Here is a 21,894-nt window from a genome sequence, read left to right as displayed (position 1 = left end):
TGGAGATAAACACACAGCAGGTCAAGCTGTCAACCCACTGGGTTGTAAGATTGTTTCCCTAGATACTTGTTTCACAATAGATTTAAAAGGAAAAGTCTTAAAGAGCTTTCATCTTCACTACTAAGTCTTTTACTTAGAAAGTGGTTAACTTATTCACTAGAGGGAGCTTAAACCACAGTATAATGAGTCAAATGAAGTAATCTTAAACTTCTGTATAAATGCTGGGGGGGAGAATTAATGGAACTAGCTTAAGTGTTCTCCTCAGACTTATTCTCCATGAAGCATCACCAGAAAGTTACAGGAAGTTAAGATGTGTCTCCTAAAAAAAAAAAAACCAGTGACACATAGCACAGGCATTACAATTTCTTAGATTTTATTAAGTGGTACTTTTTAAAAAAAAAAAAAAATCTTTTCTACAAAATACCTCACACAAACAAAAAAATTGACAGCTTCACGTAAATGTTTTGTCTCAAATGCAATACAGTCTACCTTTTAGGAAGGAAGAGAAAGGAGGTTTATTTGACTTAGTAGTATAAATACAAGGATTTATAGAGTTTCAAAAGAATACTACTCCCAGAAAATGCATAAAAAGACTCATGTGCACCTTGGCAATCAGGTCAGCCTGAAAGTTGAACAACTAACTACACATTGGGGGAAAAATGTTAACAATTCTGAATACGGGAATTGGAAGAAATTCAGGAGCAGGTGACTTAGCTGAGTTCTGCATCAACATTGTCTAGTCGGTCTTGCTCAGGGTTGACCTCTGTCTTACTGTATTATAAAACTTCTGTAGCAAGTACTTATCTTTCAGAACAGCACTGTGCTACAAACAGATAGCAATTAACACGTGCTTAGAGACTCAGCCAAGATTCAAGACAAGGCATCACTTCAGGTCAGGTTGCCAGGGAACTCATCAGGTGCCGCCTGGGGAGTTACCACAAGTGCAACTCTCATTAATGCAATCATACTCTTCAGAGAGCAAGGCAGATCAATATTTAAATTAGGGACCTGTACATAAGTTTGCTCAGTATTGCCTGCTGAAGCAGGACTCCAAATTGTTCAGGTTCCTTCCAGAAACGAAGTTTTATTGCTGAGCACACTGGTTTTCAGAAGTTTGTTTAGAAGATACATATAACGTCGTATATTTTTTCTTTTGTGCTTTCTTCTCAGTCGTGATTTTATTTTCTTTCTTATCTTCTTCTGTAGTTTCAAATCTGGATTCAGCTGTTAACCTATAGGCAAAGCAACCATTCTAAATACATATTTAGTTAATAAAAAACAGGACTAAAATAAGAGTTTTAAGCAAAATAAACAAGCCAGCTGGCATACAAGACGATCCATATGTAAACACAGAGCAAGCAGTGTTTAATAAAATAAAGCATTTTTGTATCAGTCCTAGTCACGTTTTATCACTTCAGGTACCACCTTCCCCCACCCATCTACTGAAATGTTTTGGAGAAACGGTTGCTGAATGTGTTAACTGGTTGGGATCAGCCTTTAAAAAAAAAAAAGCCACCAACACACAACAAACTGACTGTGCCATGCACATAAAGGAGATCAAGTCCACAAAAGCACAACTCCAAGTGAAAAGTCCCAGCAACATAATACAAACGTGAAGTCAAGCATTTTGCTTTACCACCACCAAAACCAAGAAAAAACCCACTACACTACAAGCAACATATGAGTTTCCAACCTAGTTCTGCACTGCTGCTCCCTTTATCTTAATGCCTGAATATCTGAAAAGAAGCTGTTGCAAAAAAATTTTCAAGCTCTAAATTGCATCATTTGTGCACTGACATGTTTTAACTCTGCATGAATGTAGAGGGGAATACAACTGCCACATTGCTGACAGAGAGGCAAGTTATAAACAAGTTTTAGAGATCTGAGTACTATCAGATGTTTTGATTCTTTAAGATTACTTAATAAATGTACGAATGTGTCATTAGAACAAGTTCATGAATAGTGGTATTTACTCAACCAAATCACCCACAACCAACACTTACACACAATTAATTCCACAGCAAAAGAAAATACGGAAAATGAAGTTCCAAATTAAACCTTGCTTTACATACCAACACAAGTTCTATGCTGATTTATCACCACTTGTGTTAAAGCAATTCTCTAGTGACCTTGTGGATTTCTAGCGGTCTCAAGAGCCTCCAGTGAGCAACCCACAACAGTCTACAGCTGCTTTCAGTGATGGTTTTCCAAACAAGAATAACTGCTACCCTATTGTTAGAGATTTATTTGCAAGAGAGATGCGGCTGAAGATGAGGACTGTGAAAGGAGCCGTAACAAAAAAGTTTGGGGATATTTAGCTACAGATCTGCTCGCACCCCCCCGCCTATCTTTACACACAAATACATCAAAAAACTGCACAAGCAATCTGCATATTATTTTCTATAGGCATTGTCTCAATAGACTGAAGAAAAACATGCTTTGCTGTGCATCTCCGCCAGGTCAGCCAAGTTTGCTCCACTGTTTGCTTTGTAGTAAGTCCACACCTGTAGTCCTGGTGCCAAACCATTTTTCATCCCTAGTCAGCTTTCCCCCAGCTGCCCTCGGTTTTACATGCACTGCTACTTGTAAGCAACCAAATAATCTGTGGTTACAACAGGAACCAATTATTCAGGGAATAAGAAAAAGTGTATTCTTAGTAATCATCTTCTGGTTAGTGTTCAGTCTGCAGTTCAGTCTGTGCTCCCCCAGCAGCTGTAATTAGGGAGGGACAGCTTGTGTCTATGCCTCTGTTCCTCCAGTAGCTTCTCCTCATCGGTCCCTCCACTCTCCTGCCTTAAAACCTCTGTGCAAGGCCACCAAAACCATTACTCTAGTGGCCAATATTTCCAACAAGTATTCCCTATAAAAATACAGAACAAAGCAAGAACTCAAACCAAAAGGCCAAATAAAAACTGAATTGACTTAGAATATGTTCCAAAGCAGCACAGTTGGATTTATACAAAACACTCCCCCTTTACAGTATTAGGTAATTCTGTTCACGTATAGTGAAACAAGTCTGGAAATCACATTCACATCAGAAACATCACATAGTTTCATGAAACAACTGTTAGAATTCATTATTTGAATAGGGAAAAATCACCTTTTGTGCACTGAATGCACACCAAAGTGTTTATGCAAGTCAGAATAAAGTAAGCTAACTTCCTCAGACTAGAACTATGTCAATCAATACCTGAACTAATTTAGCATAGGACTGACACTGACTTACTAAGCTGAAATGAATTAGCCATTTCATGTTAGTAAGCTACACTTTGAAGTTAGTTACAGCTTTCATCTGGATCAGCAACAGATTGCTGTAATTTGCTTCACTTATGAAAACCTTAAGTTTGTGGCAGCGAGGTCCTCAGAAATGCCTGAAGATTCAAGTAATTGAGTTTTAGTGTGACAACAAACAGATGACCCAAGCAAATAAATTATTCCTCTTTCATTCTTAGTATCTTATAGTTGGCCTGCAAATGCTTCTGGACTGATTATTCTATAGCCTACAAGCTGTTAAACCATACTTTCACTACTATACTAAACTAAACTTTGAAAAAAAACACACGTTTTACTAGTCTGTAATAGATCACGGTTACAGGCTGCTGCATATAACAAGAGGAGGGACGAAACAAAGGAGTTCAGTTAACAGAGACCACAGTTAACAGCTCAGCATTGTTATGAAATTAAGTCTCATGGAGTTCAAATATCAGCCAGTCCCATTTTTAATTCTGTTTACCAACCTTTGTGATAGTGAAGGAGCAGCAGAGATGAAGCGTTATGCAACGCCCGTTCCCTACCCCTCACACCACTCGGCAAGAAGGAGATAGAAGTTGGAAATGAAGTGAAATTAAGCCTGGGAAGAACGGTTGGGGTGTAGTGGGAAGGTGTTTGTCTGTCTTGCTGTCCCGCTATTTTTAATTGGCAATGAATTAATCTTCCCCAAGTCAAGTCTGTTTTGCCTGTGACTAACTGATCCTTGTCTTTATCTCAACATCCAAGCTTTTTCCATCTTATTTTCTCTCCACCATACCTGTTGAAGAGGGGAGTGACAGCAGCTGGGTGGGCAACTGGCAGCAAGCCACAAGTAACCCACCACAGTCCTCACACCAAGCCAGCTCACAGACCAGCCCTTACAGCACCGCCATATTTCTTTAAGCGTTCACACAAGGAAATGGACAGATGAGAGATAACAGTGAAACACTTCCACTTAAGAAAAAATGCTTGTGTAAGTATGACACGATTCTATCTACTTTAGAATTGTAGAATCATACACTTTGTAGACTAAAAAATGCTTGTGTAAGTATGACACGATTCTATCAAGCTTTGACTTTAGAATCGTAGAATCATACACTTTGTAGACTTCAGGAATGAGACGCAATGAGGATTCCTTCTACCCATTTAAGGAAAAAACTAGTCCGATCAGATGGAGCTTTAGCTCCCAAGGACAAATGCCATGCCTAAAACCCCAAAGAGAACAAAATTAGTCAGCCAGATCTCCTGCTGAGCCAAGTGGCTATAGGCATTTCCTGTTTGAACGGAGTCCAAATGAGGTAGACTTGGTATATGTAATCCAACTAAATAATTTAGAAGAGCAAATAAGCTCTTAGGCACACAAGCCCTTCTTTAGAACAAACTAAAGCAAACAAGCTCAAATCTAAACGCCAACTAAGCTGGGCAGCAAGGGCTGGAAATTGCTATTTTCGTTTCAGAAGTAAAGCAAAGCATTCCAATACAGAAGTGTACCTTTTTATAGACCAGTTGACCTAAGAGAAGATATTATTACCTAACCTTTGCATTGCCCGAGTTACAATAGCAATTAACAATTAAAAATAATCACTTAAGTACTTAAATCTTTAGTCTCAACTACTATGTTCTCACTCACGTACCATAACCTAATCAATACCGTCACCTAATAATGGATTGCAGTGTTTACTTGCTTTAAACTCTTATTAAGTATATACACACACGCAGTGCAGATACGCACATGTGTTATTAGCTCAAAGTTACCTAGCTGCACCTTGCTAAATCATATTACCAAGCAAGACTCTTCAAACAAGGACATTTGTCACCCATACAAGTACATACAGATCACTTCTGACCACTTCTTCACTCCCTCCTAAGCTGACAATAGTTTTCACACACCATTTTCTAAAAATGACATTTGCAATCCTTTCACAGTTACTATGGCTCTTTTCACTGCCACATTTCATGGGCTAATAATGACAGAGCTAGATTAATTATTGCACAAAGACTACTCCAGTTACTAAACTAACCCCCAATGACAACAGCCTTTTCAGCCAGAGCATCACATTTTACTTAAAACAAGGTGAAACACTGACAATTATGCACCGTGCATGCGCCAGTTATTTTTTCCTCCCCCAAATTCTCTGTTTTCAGGTCCACATTTCTGCTCAAGTTGCCAATATTTTTTGTGCCTTTGTCTTTAGCTGTGTTCCTACACAGGGTTTGGCCACACCCATCGCAGAACAGTCCAGAGAATCTTTTAGTGTTTATAAATCCAACCCCTTAGATACTCAGATTTTATCATGACTTCCCATTTCATAATAAATCACAGCAGATCAAGGTTAAGTAAATCCTCAAGGTTATCTTAATAACATCACTGATGGGGATTTAGTAGTTAAGTAACACTGTCAGAAACATGACTAGAATCTTCTGCCTGGGCTTGCTTTTTACAGGTTCATACCACCATTGACAACTTCAAAGCTGATATGGAGTTTTGTAGCTTTTTTGTTGTTTTCATGAGTTCTATTTTTTTTTAAAGTCTACTGATTTATGTTTTATTCTTTATTTGAACCAACGGCAATGGGTGCAAGATTAGAACCCTCCCTCTGAACTATTACTTCCTCTTCCACTTTTTCCACCCGCTCTGTTTTCAAACATCAACCGCATAAAATTTCCTCTCCTCCCCCCTCTTTGGTAGGTTTCCCCCTTCAGTTAACATAAACTGTTTCCAACAACTTCCTGTTTGCAGACACCATATATTCCTTTCCAAAAGAAATACAGAAAATTAAACTTTTCACACCCAGGTTAGATGCTATCCATTCCTTCATGCATGCAGAACACTGTCAAAACACAATACCATGGCTAAATTATCCAGACTTTCCTCTCAACTTTCACCACCCATGTTTGACCTCCCTGATCTTTCCTCCTCAGCAGCAGTCCCTGCATATTTTGACAGCTAAACTGCTATTTCTGCCATATTCTTTCCAGACTCTTTCAGAAGATTGTACTGTTTCATTACTTTAAATCTGTAAACAGCATCCAGTGCAACATTGAATAATTGATCTGAGAGTCGAAACACCAATCCCATTACTTCTGAATGCCATTAATTTTGCATATACTGTACAGATTTCCACGTTAGGCCTTCCTCCATCTTTGAAGCTGCTGCCATTCTAGATTCCATAACTATTTTTACTAGCAGACACGAGCTAGTTGTAAGCTCAAAACATCCAGACTATCCCAGATTTTTTTTTTCTCCCCCCACTCTGACACGTTTACCAAGTTAATTAACATGAACAGAATACAAAAGCATCAACTGGAAATAAGTCAGCATTCCTTTTACCAAGATAAAAGAGTTGGAGTTAGTTACTGTACTAAGTTGCTTTACCATCTATCAAAAAGTAACTTAAATTCTCAGTTCAGGGGAAAAACTTTATCTTAGTTCAGCAGTTATGTTTCTAGTTATCATGCATCCAGATTATGGAAATCAGTTGTCTGACAGCACAAATAGCATAATTAATTGGCTATTTTATTGTACAATGCAAGTTCTGTTAACCCAATTCAGGTTAAGAATTAATTTTAATTTTCTGGCTTTTAGCTGAATCTGAAAGTTGATGAGGACTGAAATTAAGAATGAAACTGAAGCATGATACCTATTGCCTTTGCCACTTTGTTATGTTACACAGTTGCGTGGCAGCTTTCAAGGGACCAAGAAAACAGTCCTATTTCTCAAGTCAGAGCAAACCGAGTGAACTGTCACGCTATCTGCACACCTTAAACATTTTCAAGTAGTGAGAGAGCGATTTCAAAGATTGTTACAGTTTCAAGAGTCTTTTTCATTAGTCATCATTTTAGTCTTTCTAAAAGGTTTTGAGAGGTTCAGCGTAGGCAGTCGGAGCTGAGGAATTACACTGCATGCAACACTGAGGAAATAGATAAAGAAGTGGATAGCACAGTTCATGCAGCGAAAGAAAAGAGATGCAGGTCTGTGATGGTTGCCTTGACCATAGACAGAAGCTGACACTGACCTGGGGGTGGCTGAAGTCAGGGAATTACTTCCACTTCTGCTATACGGAATAAAGGCATCATGATTCTCATCTTTAATTTTAACTCTCTTTCTTTCTCTTTCAGGTTCCACTACATTTTGCATTGCTTGAAGAGCTATATTTATTGGTGGTGCTTCAAGAGTGTGTTTTTTTGGAGAAGCAACACTTCGCTCCAAGTCCTTTGAAGTCATCTTTGTTTCTTCCTTGCTTGGCAATTGATCAAGAGCGACTTCTTTTACTGAAGTATTTTTGCTGTCCAAGTATTCACAAGTACTGTCCACTGGAATCTTCTCCCTCTTTGTTTTAACTTTAGTGCCTTTAAGTAATTCTAAGAAAAAGGGAATATACTTTTTGTACACAAGTGAAGCTGCAGTTAAACCTGTCCACCAACAAGTTCATAAGAAAACTAACAAAGAATATTTCATGTGATTAAAGACCTTGGAATAATTCTTAATAGACAATTGACATCCCATAAAGAATGTCCATCCATATAGTCTGTTATCAGCAAGTAAGCATCCCAATAGAAGTCAGCTTGAAAAAGAGACAAAAATATCTTTCTCCCTATCCACTCTCCCCCATTACCAAGGCTTTTAATTAGATGCTCTGAACCACATGAATGTGCTCAATTATTTTATTTACGTTTTGGAGGCTCCTGAGGTAAGCTTCCACAACCCAGGTTTTAAAGTTAAATCCTTCGGGTACGGACAAGTACCAAAACTAATTCACCCATCTGGTTCCCCATTCATCTTCTACCAAGGCTAGAACTCCCTTGTTTCTGCACACACCCAGGCATCAGCTGTTGTTCAGGCAGGCCTCTGCTGTCAAAACTTAATCCACATTAACTTGAGCTACTAAACAGTTTTTCCTCCAAACACTTCGCACTTATTACAAAGCTCTTATCAGCTGCCTACATTCAGAAAGCTGATACTTCGCATCAACAGAGAGATACTGCTACTAGTATGAAAAGCACCTCCTGAGAACTTGTTCCTACCCACTTCACTACAGTTATCTAGCTATACTTTAAAACCTCTGAACACTGTAATTTGTATTCTTTAGTCTTCTGAAATTAATATAGTTAGTATACATACAGAAATACGGTCCTGGAACAACGTATGGCTTTACTATTGAGGCAGCCATTTAAAACACTACTTTATATCTAGAACTAACCCAATGTCTTCCTGCTTAATGTTGTTCAACTTGCGAAGGTTGAGAATTCCCCCCCCCAAGGAAAAGTAATATTTACCTTCAGGTTCGTATTTCATTTTTAGCTCATCCAGCATAACTCGCAAGTTCATATTCTCACTCTGACAAGCTTGCAAATGCCTCTCATTTGTGAAGAGTTTTCTTTCAACTTCCAGAACCCGCTGGCTCTCATACAGAGCTTTCATCCTCTGCAAGGATAGTTCGTTTTTCAAGGTTTCAGTTTCCTTGCTAGGGTAGGAAGAAAATTATACAGTCTCTCAGACTTGGCTGTTGGGGTTTTTTTCATTTGTTTTTGTTGCGTTTAGTTTGTTGTTTTTCACTAAAGCAGCAGATAAAGTCAACTAAGCATTCAGCAGCTTCACATAAAATCCCTATTTGTACATTAGTAGAAAATGAAGGAGACCTCTTACGGAACAATGAAAGTTTTCACTTGAACTTGACAGAGCAGTGAGTTTAGTTATCAGAGATATAATGCTCGTTAAAAACAAAGCTGTATGCTGAACAACGCACACATGCATACATAACTGGTTTGAGAAACTTTCCCTAACCTACAAATTCACTATTTCATCAGGGGGTTTTCAGCCTGTGTATAAATTAATGTAACTACTTCTGTAACTGACAATACAAGCCTTACACGAAGGTGCTACACTAAGTGACTAACAGAAAAATAATTATGTTAATACTCAGCACACATCCTTGCCCCTGTTTCAGAGGCTGTTGACTTCCACACAGTAAGCTCTGAATTGCCATTCCTCAGCAATCCTGAGGTACTCTGATCATACCAGTTTCTCATAATAGCAACACAAGTGAGGGGACAGACTTCTCAGGAGCTCCCACAGCAGACCATTGCCTCCTGCTGGAACTGCAATACTTGCATCTGAGGGCTTAAAAACAATCCTGAGGCCAAACATTATGGATTTCTAATTAACAGATATGGAATTCACTAGCCAAAGAACACATCTCAACTAAATAGTTCAATAAAACATTTCAAGTGTTATTATCTGGCCCTTTTTAGAAGAAAAATGTATAGACTATAGACTTTAAGAAGCTTCATACAGTTCTCTTACGGGTTATTTTTTTTTTTTTTTTTGTAAGTCATCAACTGTCTTGTATCTAGAAGTACTAAAATTCCTAGAAGAAAGCAACAATAATATAAAATAGCTTTGCTGCTATCCTTTGCAACAGTAAGTAAAATGACAAACAAAACAACTCTCAATCCTATAGCAAATATAGGGTAGTTCCACAGTGTTAGGAAATGAGACAACAAACATTTTCAACATACAGCCAGTGGACTACAGAGAGAAAAAAAAAAAAAAAAAGGAAATAAAAACAAGTAGCTAGAAGATAACCAGACTACAACCAACGTCTAAGCCTCAGACCATTCAGTACTTACTTGGAGTTGTCAAGTTTCATTTGCAGTAGATCTGCATAGTAACCATCTTCAGACTCTCCTTTTGAGTTACTACTAGCTCTGGATTCTTCCATATTCTCATATAAAGTCTGATAAAGAAAAAGTGTCAGGTTGGCAAATAGTGACCTTTCAGAAGCACACTAGCTTAGTCCTTAGGTGAACTTTCCCATGCATTTCTATAGGGAAGCCTCATCCTGGGGGCATTTACACATACAAGAGGGCTCAGTTGCTCAGAGTACTTCCTTATTTGTTACAAATGTCAAATATCACTGAAACTGACAGTTCTCTCTCATTCGCCAAAAGAAAGAGAAATAAGAAAGCAAGTTCTCAACTTCAGGAAGTTTTCAAATAGCATTGCAGAATGCTTATCTTCCCTTATTTTCAATTAAAAAGGATATTTAGTTAACCCACAGAGAATTTAATTCAGCCTTTATTTCTAGGCTTCAGCAGCTGGACCCCAAAGGTAAGGAACATAAGCCATGTTAATCAATAGACAAAACTGCAAAATCAATTACGTCTTCTAGATGAGAAAGTTGGTTCATAGTAAAGATGCCATAAATGCAGTAGAATTTCTACAAAATACATCGGTAACATGTGACAGTCTGGGGTTTTTACTTTGAGTCTTTTTCTGAAGAAGCAGTACTCAGATTTAATACTGTCCTAAAGATGTCACAGGCTTCTGTCAATCACTGACTACAGGTACTTTTGATGCTTATTTGAATGAATCATTTTATTTCCTGACTACTTATTTATGGCATAGAGACAAAAATAAAGACTAATCAAGCTTATACATGACAAAACTGGCAAAGCAATCAAGCTGTCTCAATTGCTTACTAAAATGGGTTAAGCCTAGCTTTATGCCACTTTGGTTAAATGCAGAATAGGGGACACTATCCTGGAAAGTATAATCCTAATGCGTAAGCTGATAGACCTAAGTTTACATTCCAAAGCTGTGATAAGAAAGGGCCAATCGAGTCCATAAGTATGTAAGAAACTAAAAAAGGCTACAGTTTTTCACTCTGTATTCACCCAAACATCAGTAACATCACAACAGTGCATACAGGTGTTCTCATGTCTCTTGCACCTTCCAAAGCATTGACAAGATGCTATGCAGTTGCATAAGAGGACATAAATATCCAAGAAATCCAGTATAGCTGAGAGACTAAAAAGTGATAAAGCCTAAGTACACACATTAAAAAAGTGCAATGATTATGTCTTCCAAGCAAAAAAAAAAAATCAAACGTCACAGCTCAGCAAACTTTGACCAAGTAACTGAGTTTAAGCACTACAGGTAACCATGTAAAATATGAAGATGCCAACACACAGGAACGCAGAAAAGATTGTTTCTCCAAATATCTGCTTCTCTGAACTTCAGGAGTATACGTTCCCCAGCTGTGAAACAGAACTTTGGTCAAATAAAGGTATGAGTAGCCTTTGGATCCCTTTTCGAACTTGAGCATAGACTTCAGATAATTTTCATAATTGTTATTCTCATGTTTTAGCTCCTGATTATGACTTTTCCACTTAATTAACGGCCACATACCTTAAATTTTTCTAGCTGCCTCACTTTCATAAGAAGATCTTCTATCTCGCCATTCTTTTGTTCTAACATTGACTGTAAGCGTTCCAGCTGCTCAAATTCTGCCTGAGAGCCTTTCATCTGTAGCAGTGCAGCCATCTGCAGCTGGAAAAAAGGAAAAAAAAAATCCTTACAAGAAATCCTGGGTTAAATGACTGAAAACCTCAGCCTCTTACCCAGAACAGTTTGGGTAGTCACGCCTTATAATTCTAATCCTGAATGTAGAAGTGCACTAGATGCTTTAGCTCAGTAGTCTTCACAACATAGTCTTCACAGTTATCATCACAGGTTGACACTACAAATCTGTAGAAGAGCCGAAAACTTACTTAACAGGGTAGTCCTGAGGTATCAGATCTTTCTCTGTATTGACTAAGGAACCTATAAATGTACCATCAAGGACACACACAACATTTCACATTCAAACCATAAACACCAAGTCAGCTAGAACCAAACTACAGTCCAGGCTTGTTTATCAGAGCTAAAAATGCATCTGTCAAGAACTTCCCGCTTAGGAAAACACACCCTAGTTCACCAACAAGTCAAAACCACTTTTTTTTTTCCCCCAGTTCTGATTCCGAGGTATAGGTAACACTAAATTTGCCTTCTGTAATATTAATCCAAGAATTTCAGCTGCTTCTACTCTTTCAGCAGAACACATCCTTTCAAGCAAAGGAATACTCTTTGTCATTATGAAAGAAGTTTATCAAAGAAAAGTTTTGCATTTGTAGCAATTTTTCTGATGCTGTTAACATCGTAATATCACAGTATAAGGGCCTTAACACATTCAGTTAGAAGTGATACATCAGACATTGAAACAACTGGAGAAACAATGTGAAATGCAGTAATGGAAAGACTTAACAGGGCGTTAGTGATAACTGAGAAAAGCATTTACCCTACGTAATTTCCTATGTCAAGTAAAGGGTATCGATGGTGCTGTACACAAACTAGAGCTAAAGAAAGATTGAATCATCTCCTCTCCTCATAGCTTCTACAGGATGTTAGGCAGGCAAAATTTTAACCCCCTCTGGCTGACTACAACTATCCTTACATTTCCCAAGCATGTAGACACCCTATCTTTTGCCCTATCACTTAAAAGCCCTCTTGCTAAGCGTCAGAATTGCAGCTTGCAGTTGATCTACATACAAACAAAAGAACAGAAACCTTAAGAAACTAGAAGGGCTACTATGGGCTGTGGAAAACACACCACACATGGAAGAACTTTCACAGGAGCACTGCTTACATTCTGTTCAGGAGTGAGATCTTCAGAAGTCATCAGTAAATATCACATTCAGACATTCTGACAACTAAAGCTACAACAGCAGTTAACTATACTGTTGGAGTCAGCTGCTAAATGAAGAGATCAGTTAACTATAGATCAATCTTTAACACGCAGCATCACAACACAACACAAAGCAGAGAGGATCCTAACAGGGATCTAAAATGGCAGCTTAAGCAAATCAGCTGTCCAAACAAACAACATTGATATTAGAAGAAATTTTATGGAGACATACGAGTACAAATTGAAATTTCAAATGAGAACATTAAGTAGTAGAACAGGAACACCAATTTGCCTCAGCTCTTGTTGAAAATCTTCAGTATTGGTTATGTTTCTTATACCATTCGATCAGCTCAACTGACTGACCCTCGCATTACAAGGAGAAAATTTCTGAAGAAACTGATCCTATTCAATCATTTTACTCACTCAAATCTTTAGCTCTCAAGGTCAGATTTTAGTGAAAGAGAATTCCTTTGCTGCACCAGTGGTTCTTTTCCTTTAAGAATATTGTTCCAATTCTTTTCAACCTACTTCTCCACAAAAGCTGAGTAACACTGAAGATACAGGTTTGTGTTACCTATTATCATCACTCTTGATGTTTAAGCACTCAAACTCCACGATCAAGTATTTGATCAAAATTGAAGGATCCACTCTTGTGTTGGAAAAATCAGAAAACCTTCATGAAAACAGCTGGCAGTTTTGCAGCATCCCCTTTACATTATGTTGCAAATCAGCTTCTGCTAACTAGTTCTCAACAATATTAACCAACAGGCTCCCATCCTATGGAAGTGTAGTCTAAATGAAATAGTTATGACAAAAGTTATGGCTTATTCTTACACTAAAGATAGGGAGAAGCAAGAAAAGCATGGACTAACATAGAAACAAGAAAGCAACCCAGAGGGAAAAAGAAAATGTAATCAGAAAACAGAGTACAAGTTTGCCCTTTTCTTTACATTCGTTCCTGACAATGACAGTTAATACACAAATAAATCATTCATGTAGTACAAGAATCAGCTAAGAAAAGAAAAAGCAATTGTCAAGACAAACTGAATGCTAGTTTAACTGACAGGAGTTGTGTTTTACTTTTATCCATTTAACAACTACTGCCAAAGCAAGCAAACATAATGCCCTTGGCATAACTTGGAGTTCTAGCATAAAGTAGTAACACTACTCACAACAGAAAAAAGCTGATGTAACGTAGTCAAATAGTACTATGATGTCTCACTTGGGTTTTTTTTCCTCCCATTTCCCTCCCCCTAGACTACTGTATCATATTTTAAAGATCAAATCCCCTAGCCTGTGTACTAAAGCATTGCCTTATCAGGCCCCAAGGAAACCCTGGAGTATTACAGTAATGGTCATACCTTCATTCTTTGCAACTGTTCTCTAGTGAATGCATGCTGTTTTTGTAGTGACTGATATTTTATTTTCACACTGATCAGCTGTCGTTCCATTTCTGCCCTATGGTCCTCCACCTACAGAACATTGTCAACAATTATTACTATGAAAATTACAACACTTGTTGTCACTTGGATGATGACTTTTACAAGATGTTACCTAGCAATTGATGTTAATTCTGCAAATACTGCTTTTCCAGCAACAGTACTTGAAAATACACGCTATTGTCATTACCTCTGAGATAAAAGTGAGTAGACAGTGCTGTAAGCAGCTGAAGCCTGATCAATAAAGAGCAACAGATCTTTCCTTTGTTCTTTTGTTATCAAAATAAAAGAACTTTTCATATGCTTCAGTGTTGCTATAGAATAGTTTTGTCCATTGGCATCAGAACAGTTTAAAAAAAACATATGAACCGTGTACCAATTCAACCCATTCCCTGCATGTTGTCAGAAAACAAAGTAACTTCCTACACATTTAACAGCAGCTGAACTCTTAATCAAAAAAGTAATTCAAAACCCCTCCCAAATACTTAACCATCCAGCCATTCCAGCTACTTTCAGCATGTTTTCAAAAGACAGCATTTAAAAACACCTTTTAGTATTTCACAACATCTTCCCATGTTTCACATACAATCTCCTGTGTTAAAGACTGCTTACCAGCTGAACAAAACTACTCAGAGCTGCAGACTGAACTGTGATGAACCCTCAGTCCCATCTTCTGTCTCGATAGCCAGGTAACTTTAAGTGATTCCCTTAAGTTTACTAACTCCCCAACTTCAGAGCATGCATAAAATTGTTTTCCATAGGTCAGTTCCTAGACAGTTCAACACTGAAGTAGTATTTGAAGAATAGAGATTCATGCTGGCCAGATCAGGTACAGATACTCTAATATTTTCTATGCAATATAAGAAATAAAACTTATGAAGTATTTCTTTACTCTTCTGTATATTCTCAGGTATCTGAGACATAATTGTACCTCGGCAAAGAGAGAATTGCCTTTACGTGTAGGGTCCAAAGATTGCTGCACTGCATGATCCAGCTGAACCTGAAGCTCTTGATTAGCTTCACGAGCTTTCTAGATTAAAGCAAAGAGGATATTAGTCATGTAAGCATCTGATGTACGGCATATATGAATTTAATCAGATAGTTTTGCCTCTTTTCCATTTTGTATGTATTTAGCACAGATTATCTTGTACTGCAGTACTTAACTGTGCATACAGTTCTAGTCAGTAAGAGACAATCAATTTGGTTTCACTAAAAGGCTTAATACTATACTTGCTCTTCAGGACAAGAGCATAACTAAAACCTTTCAAATTAAGCTTTGATGTTTATCAACTGGATTAATATTACCATGACTATTAGCCTTGCTGTGTTATTTAGTCACAAATCCTATACTCGCCAGTACAAGTCTTCCAAGGCATTCAGTAGGAACTTGAAATAAAAGTGAGAATTCTATCAGGGACCTGCGAGAAGGTCCTGTTATGAGGCAGAATCCTGCAATGCAAAGGATCTCCATGCACAACATTCCACAAAAGAACACCAATAGAGAATTTGGCAACAGGCAATACCAAACATGACTAGCCGATATCCTTTTTTTCCCCCCTCTACCTTCTTTTTCTCCCTCCTTCCTCTCTCTCAAAGCTCCTCTGATTTCACTAAAAAACTAGCACCACAACTTGTGGAATTCAGGGATTATTTACCACTGCTGAATAAGATTAAGAGAATACCTCTAATGCATTACAGTAAGAAACTATTTCTTTTTCCCTCTCTTCTTTTTCTCCCTGTAGACGCTCCAGCTGATTACGTAGGTTACTGTTTATGAGTTCTAATTGTTCTTTACTGTACTGCAGTTCATTCAGCTTTTCTTCAACATTGGCCTAAACCAACAAAAAAGTATGAAATAAGTTTATAAAGCAATTTGAAGAAGAGCAGGCTCCTGTGAACCAAACAGGTTTGTTAGTAGTAATTACTTTTAATACAAAACATTACCCTGAAGATTTATTAAAGTCTAGTTATTAAGACTATCAATTTTTTCTGTGCATATTTTCTTCATAGTAAGCCAATCATAAGGTATCAGTATACAGAAAGCATCTAAAAATGAAATCAGCAAACGCACAGTTTTATCTCCAACTAGCCTACATTCTCAGTAATTTAGTAGTAGTCACACACCTTCACGCTTTCTAGTTCAGTGAGTTCTAGCTGAAGATTGAGCATTTCTGAAGACATGGTCTCATGTACGCGTTCAGACATCATATGTAGTTCTTCTGATTTGGCAGCAATTATTTCCTTCTGATGATCCACTTGGTGTCTTAAGTGTTTCTCCGAGAGTCGGGTTTCATCTAGTTCTGCTTTCAGGTTCTCCAACTTAAAGACAGTTGACAACTAAGTAGTACCATTTTATAATAAATTTTGAACAATAATTTTGACTCTGCTCTAACTACAGAAAATGTCTTAAAAATACAGCTTAAGAGTAAACTTCTTAAAATAAGCTTTGAAATTTAATGTACTTCACAACATAACTATGCAGAAGTTTGTTAAAAAACAACCAAACAAGCTCCTACACATTAAAACTATTTATTAGATTTGTTTTGGTATTAAGTGTGCAATTACTAGTTAAATACATATTTTTAAAATGCTATTAGCAACATTTTAGCTGTATTAGTTGCCAAACCTTGTTTTTTAGGTCACTGATTTCTTGTCCATAGACTCTGGCAAGCTGTTCTTTCTGTTTATCCAGTTGCACATTTTGCTGTTGCTTAAGGGAATCGCATTCAAAACTCAAGCTTTCCAACATTCGATTCTTAAGTTCAATTTCTCTCTGAAGAGAGTATTTCTCTTGTTCAAATTTCTGAAAGAAATAACATACTAATAAATCTAGACGTAATATTCATAAGTGCTTGGGGAACAACGTACTAAATACAGGCTCAGAACCAAAACACTAAATGCCTAAAACTTGCAGCTCATTCAACCTTTTGCTGAAGTCCCAATTAGGGAATTGTCATGCCCACGTTTAAAAAACAACCAAACAACCTGCTCTGAAATGTTACGACTTATTTGGTTGTATAAGATTCTCTTCTTCAGGGAAACCATGTATTTCTGTGCACCCAACATGAAGGGTGTGGGCATCTTTTCTCTAAGTGTAACAAAGAAATTTAGTGAGAGCTTACACTTGCTTTCTACCACCATGGAACCCAATTATGTTAAAAATTAAGTTACAGTCCATCAAGTGTTCCCCTACTGCGGAACAGCTGGCTTCAATATTTGATAAAGACATCTAAATTGCCTACTGTTTTCTAATAAATCACATCAATCCTTCCAGATTGAAGTAATCAGCTTCTCTCTATGTCTGATTGTGTATGTTGCTAATTATAAAGGGCAGCTTCATTTTACTCTTCCATTCAGCTAGCAACTAAGGGTAAGAAAAAAAAAATTTAAAAAGGAGAGTCTTGGAAGCAGAAAAGGCAAATAACAAAAACAAATTAGTCTCAAGATGCAGGATTTTCTCTCTTTTTTTTTTAAATAAAAAAACCTCTTAAAACACAAACCAGAATTTAAAAAAAAGGAACATAACAAAACTAAAAGCTGTCAGATACGAAACTGACCTCTATGGCCTAGTCACCAGCTTATCAAGGACAGGCTTAGCTCTCAAATATACGTGACAAGTTTTAACTCAAAGATAAAGACAGTGCACAGAAAAGGTTTGTGAGTGCACTGCTGACCAGACCCAAGGAAGGCAAAAATCAAGCATGGTACATCTACACAGACTTTCACAGAAGCGTACACAGATTTTTCTGAAAGACTCTTGTGCCTACTGCTAAGACTTACACTGGTGTTCACATGAACTGCTTTGGCTCTCAGATTCCAAACAGAGCCACAGATTCAAAAGCTCAAAAGAATCTGTTGGATAACCACAGTTCCCACAGAAGATGTTATTCTACTGTATCAAAGTACTCAATTCCTTTCCTCTGCCCTTGGAATCTATGTTACTAATTGATCTGGCTCACACACGCTTAGCTCACTACTTCACTCCAGCCTGTAACACAGGATTACAACCTATGGGTGCAGCTTCACAACACAGTGGCTACCATCTCAGGTCATCTACAGAAAAGGACGATCCTGCCCTGCCTTCCTTACTGCTTGTGCTTTCCAGCTACCTCTCTTGCACTAAGCTTACTAACAGCAAACTGACCAAAATAAGTTATTACAGCTCATTCAGAATAGCAGGGTGCTGTAACTCTCCAGCTGGTAAAAGAAACCAAACCAAAACAAACCAAAAACTACAATAAACCCACGTTATTTTAGCTCTATCACAACAGGAGGGATGGATGCACAGCCAGCAACAGACTAAATCAACAGCAATGGTATATCTGAAGCATGGGCTGACTGAAAACAAACAAACATCAGAATTAAAGGGTTTATGAAAAGTAAAAGATTTTCCTGATTGGTATTTTCTTGCACAATTACTAAGAAAACTGGTTGACTGAACAATCTCTATATTTCAACACTACACTACTCTCTTTTCTGAGCTGTAAAGAAATGTACTAATAAATTCAGAATCTCCTTGTATTTAGAAAATTTGAAAGCTTCACTACAGAAGAAATCAATTTTACAGTCTTGCTGTTAGTGTTCTTTTTACAGCTTGAAGTGATACAAAGCTTGCTGGGAGAGCATAACATGAATGAATTGCTAAACATAATCAAAACACATGCTCTAAAACAAATTTACTTTAGCACTCAGTATTCATTTTACATTAAAGGCAATTAATCCTACGCGGTACTGAACACTTGATGCATAATTAGCTATGAAGCCCTGTCCCATTTAGATAAAATTATGCTCAATATCTCAGAGATAAAAAGCCCTCTCTACAAATGCTTACACAAAAAAGGCTCATTAATCTAGACACTAAAAGGCATTTAAAACACCTGTGGCATTCAGAAAATAGTTAAAATAAGACAAAGTTCTCAACTGCTTTTCTCAAAGTTTAAAACATCACCTCTGTTTTCTCAGTCAATTCACGGCGTGTTTGATCCAACTGATTTTGAACTTCACTTTGGGACTCCAATAAATGCAAGCCATACTGTGCTGCCTTTCTTCGCTCATTCTCTGCTTCCTTGAGTTGCTGTCTGAGACTTAAAATGGTCTCTGTCTCCATTTTTCTTCCTTTTGTTACTTCAGCATTGCAAACACAAAATGATCAAAAATTATATTGCAGTAAATTACAGTAGTTAATCTGAAAGAAGTTACTGGATTTCCTTTCTTAATCAGGATACAAGGACATATTTTTGAGTTAATACAAGACAAAAGAAGATAGTTCATGATCAAACAGTCCTGTGAACAGTAAAATAATAGCTGTTTCTCCATAAATTTGGTTAACATCTTATTCCTGACTATGTCTTAAATAATAGCACACAGCAAAACAACTGCTGTGAGCCCAGCCCGGTTTCCTAGCACACCTTAAGCAGAGTTGATGGAGTATATAGCTATCTTGCCATCTGCAAGAAAAGACTAGGAAAGAATCTTGTAAAACCACTTTTATGCATATGGCTGACAATATTATCTGTGGTATTATAAATAAAGCCACACTAACTATAGCATGACTTGCGTATACCAATAACACTTAAGATTCTTGTAGGCAACTGTACTAGCGGGAGAGTTTATTCCTAATAACATTATGTGGGATATAGAAACAGATAAAGGTAGTTGAAGGAAAAAGTCAAAAATAGAAACCCTTTTAAAATATATAGTATTTTAACACTAGGAGTTACCCAGCTTCCTATAAAAGAAGAAAAAATTAATTTTAACATGCAAAAGCACATCATGCCAAAACTGTGCTAATTCCTTTCACAACTACAAGATAGATATTATCACATTCTGGTTTTCATGTTTTCCATCACTTGCTGTTATTCAAGTTTAACACATACAAAGAGAACGTATCCAGCCAGGCTCTGAAACTTCAGTTTTTCACATCTAACCATTACATTGCTTGAAATACTAGTTTTGTATGCTTATGCTAAAATAAGGCAGTGAAAGACAGGAATTTTGCATACTGACAACTAAGAATCAGCAATATTACTACTAGTGTAAGGACACCTACACTGTGTACAATTTAACAATTAAATGTTTAACAGTAAGATGTAGCAATACAGGCACATAGGCAACCACTCCTGGCATGCATTTTAATTAGAAAAGCAGATGAATTAATTCACTTCATAAACAGAATTTTTATAATAGCTTTATTTTCTGATCAAACAAACTGTAGAGGCAACATAGCAACTTGATTGCTCCCAACTTACCAAATTAGAGCAACATTTTAAACTCACCTTCAGAAGTCCATTTAAAGCTTTCTTGACCTTATTCTCATATACCACCTTAAAAAAGAAAAAAAAAAAGCAACAGTTGTCTAGTCCCGATGAGTATAAGCTGCCATTATAGCACAGTCCTTCATAGCAGTCTTTTTCTGAAAAGGCTTAACTCCTGCGGCTGTCCCATGAAAATGCAGATCACAAACTAAAACCCCATAGAAATGCAAATCTTATTCAAATCTCAGTTGAGGCAGCTGTCAGATAGTTTAGAAACAGCCAGATCAGGCAATGTTGCCAAAGGATAGATGCTCTGCAATTGGCCTGTGGGGCAAGTAAACAGGCTACACCCCGGGTCACCTTCTTCTAGCACACATATAATTTTTAAGGGTTGCTTGGGGATTTTGTCTTATGCTCTCCTACTTCTTCAATCTCTTTTGCATGCTCTCCTCCAGTTTCATGTACAAGATCTTTGAGCTCTTAATAAATCATTTACCGGATAATATTAAAAAAGATATTAAGCTTTTCAACTTTATAGTTAATGAAAAGAGAAATAGTTTTCCTATTCACATGTTCCTTGTCAACTCTTAGGGAAAGCAGCAAGTACGGCTTTCAGAGCACAGGCATCCTCAACTTTTCATTGTCAATTTTGGATGAAGTTAATCAGACAAGTCCAGGTAGCTTTAATTCATAAACCTGTATAGTTATATAGGGAAGTAACTGCTTGCATTTTAATATTATACATGAGGGTAAGGAAGCCACCCCAAAAATAATGCTTTAAGATAGATTAAATAGATAGTAAGGCGAGCAGGTAGGGGGTGAAATAGCAGACATAAGTCTCCATTTATTCTACCAAGAGTTACAAGTTGCTCACTTTAGGCTAATTATCTTCAAGCATTTTATGACAGATTCTTCACTGAGGGCTCCAGACCTTGATTACGCAACCATTTAAGTACTCCTTGATAAAAATAGGGTAGGAGATAAAAAGGCACCCTCCTGGCACGCAGACTTCCTTCTCCCTGTAACTGCTTTTCTAGTTAAAGTGCTACTCCCAGGGGTCACGTGCGACAGCCACCTGTGTTCTTATCTACTCGGAAATAACTACAGAGTCTTCTGATCGCTCGCATAACTAGCAAGCTAGTTTCTCTCCCTTACAATTCCCTTCAGTTACTTAAGTCCATTTCTTCACCTACCAAGTTGCACGCTCAAGCTGAATTATTTTCAGGGCTAATCACTTTCCACAAAACACATTCTCAGGTGGATAAGTACTACAGAGAATAAAGAAAAAAAAAAAATATCAGACTACAGCCTGATCTTTCAGGCACTGCGAAGCAGCCGGCCAAGCGGCGCCCGGCTCTGCCAGCACCCTGCTTGAACCGCGCGGCGGTGCGGCTGTTCTCCAACCGGGGACGCCGCCCCTCTGCAGCCCAGGCCGGCCCTTCCACG

At 37.6% G+C, this 21,894-nt stretch overlaps 1 protein-coding gene across 3 annotated transcripts; it reads right to left on the bottom strand.

Annotated features, from left to right (window-relative positions):
• Positions 1 to 599: 599 nt before the first annotated feature.
• On the bottom strand, positions 600 to 21,718 carry SPDL1 (spindle apparatus coiled-coil protein 1). 3 transcript variants are annotated; one of them, XM_035889185.1, is made up of 13 exons: positions 21,642 to 21,718; positions 20,470 to 20,517; positions 19,143 to 19,318; positions 16,821 to 16,997; positions 16,319 to 16,513; positions 15,877 to 16,026; positions 15,126 to 15,224; positions 14,117 to 14,227; positions 11,441 to 11,581; positions 9,880 to 9,986; positions 8,527 to 8,714; positions 7,266 to 7,611; positions 600 to 1,232 (listed from the first exon to the last, which is right to left on the bottom strand). In XM_035889185.1, the coding sequence occupies exons 3-13, from the start codon at positions 19,299 to 19,301 to the stop codon at positions 1,085 to 1,087; spliced, it is 1,821 nt and encodes a 606-aa protein (XP_035745078.1). In that variant the 5' UTR covers positions 19,302 to 19,318; positions 20,470 to 20,517; positions 21,642 to 21,718; the 3' UTR covers positions 600 to 1,084. The 3 variants fall into 3 exon arrangements, with proteins under 3 accessions (XP_035745078.1, XP_035745066.1, XP_035745071.1); XM_035889173.1 differs by lacking the exon at positions 600 to 1,232 and having other exon boundaries at positions 7,061 to 7,611; XM_035889178.1 differs by lacking the exons at positions 600 to 1,232; positions 20,470 to 20,517; positions 21,642 to 21,718 and having other exon boundaries at positions 7,061 to 7,611; positions 19,143 to 19,406.
• Between the last annotated feature and the right edge of the window lie 176 nt (positions 21,719 to 21,894).

This window comes from Egretta garzetta, unplaced genomic scaffold, assembly GCF_000687185.1.
Source record: "Egretta garzetta isolate BGI_Z169 unplaced genomic scaffold, ASM68718v1 scaffold60, whole genome shotgun sequence".
Taxonomy (NCBI): domain Eukaryota; kingdom Metazoa; phylum Chordata; class Aves; order Pelecaniformes; family Ardeidae; genus Egretta; species Egretta garzetta.
The sequence above is the reverse complement of the archived record's forward strand: the minus strand, read 5'-3'. Positions and strand labels throughout refer to the sequence as shown.

Excerpts from the sequence above, each read along its gene's own strand:
- SPDL1 (XM_035889173.1), bottom strand. The coding sequence starts at position 19,301 with ATGGAGACAGAGACCATTTTAAGTCTCAGACAGCAACTCAAGGAAGCA. Across the intron at positions 16,027-16,318 it reads CTGAACTAGAAAGCGTGAAG|GCCAATGTTGAAGAAAAGCT; the intron begins GTGTGTGACTAC and ends TTGTTGGTTTAG. Across the intron at positions 8,715-9,879 it reads ATGAAACTTGACAACTCCAA|CAAGGAAACTGAAACCTTGA; the intron begins GTAAGTACTGAA and ends TTCCTACCCTAG.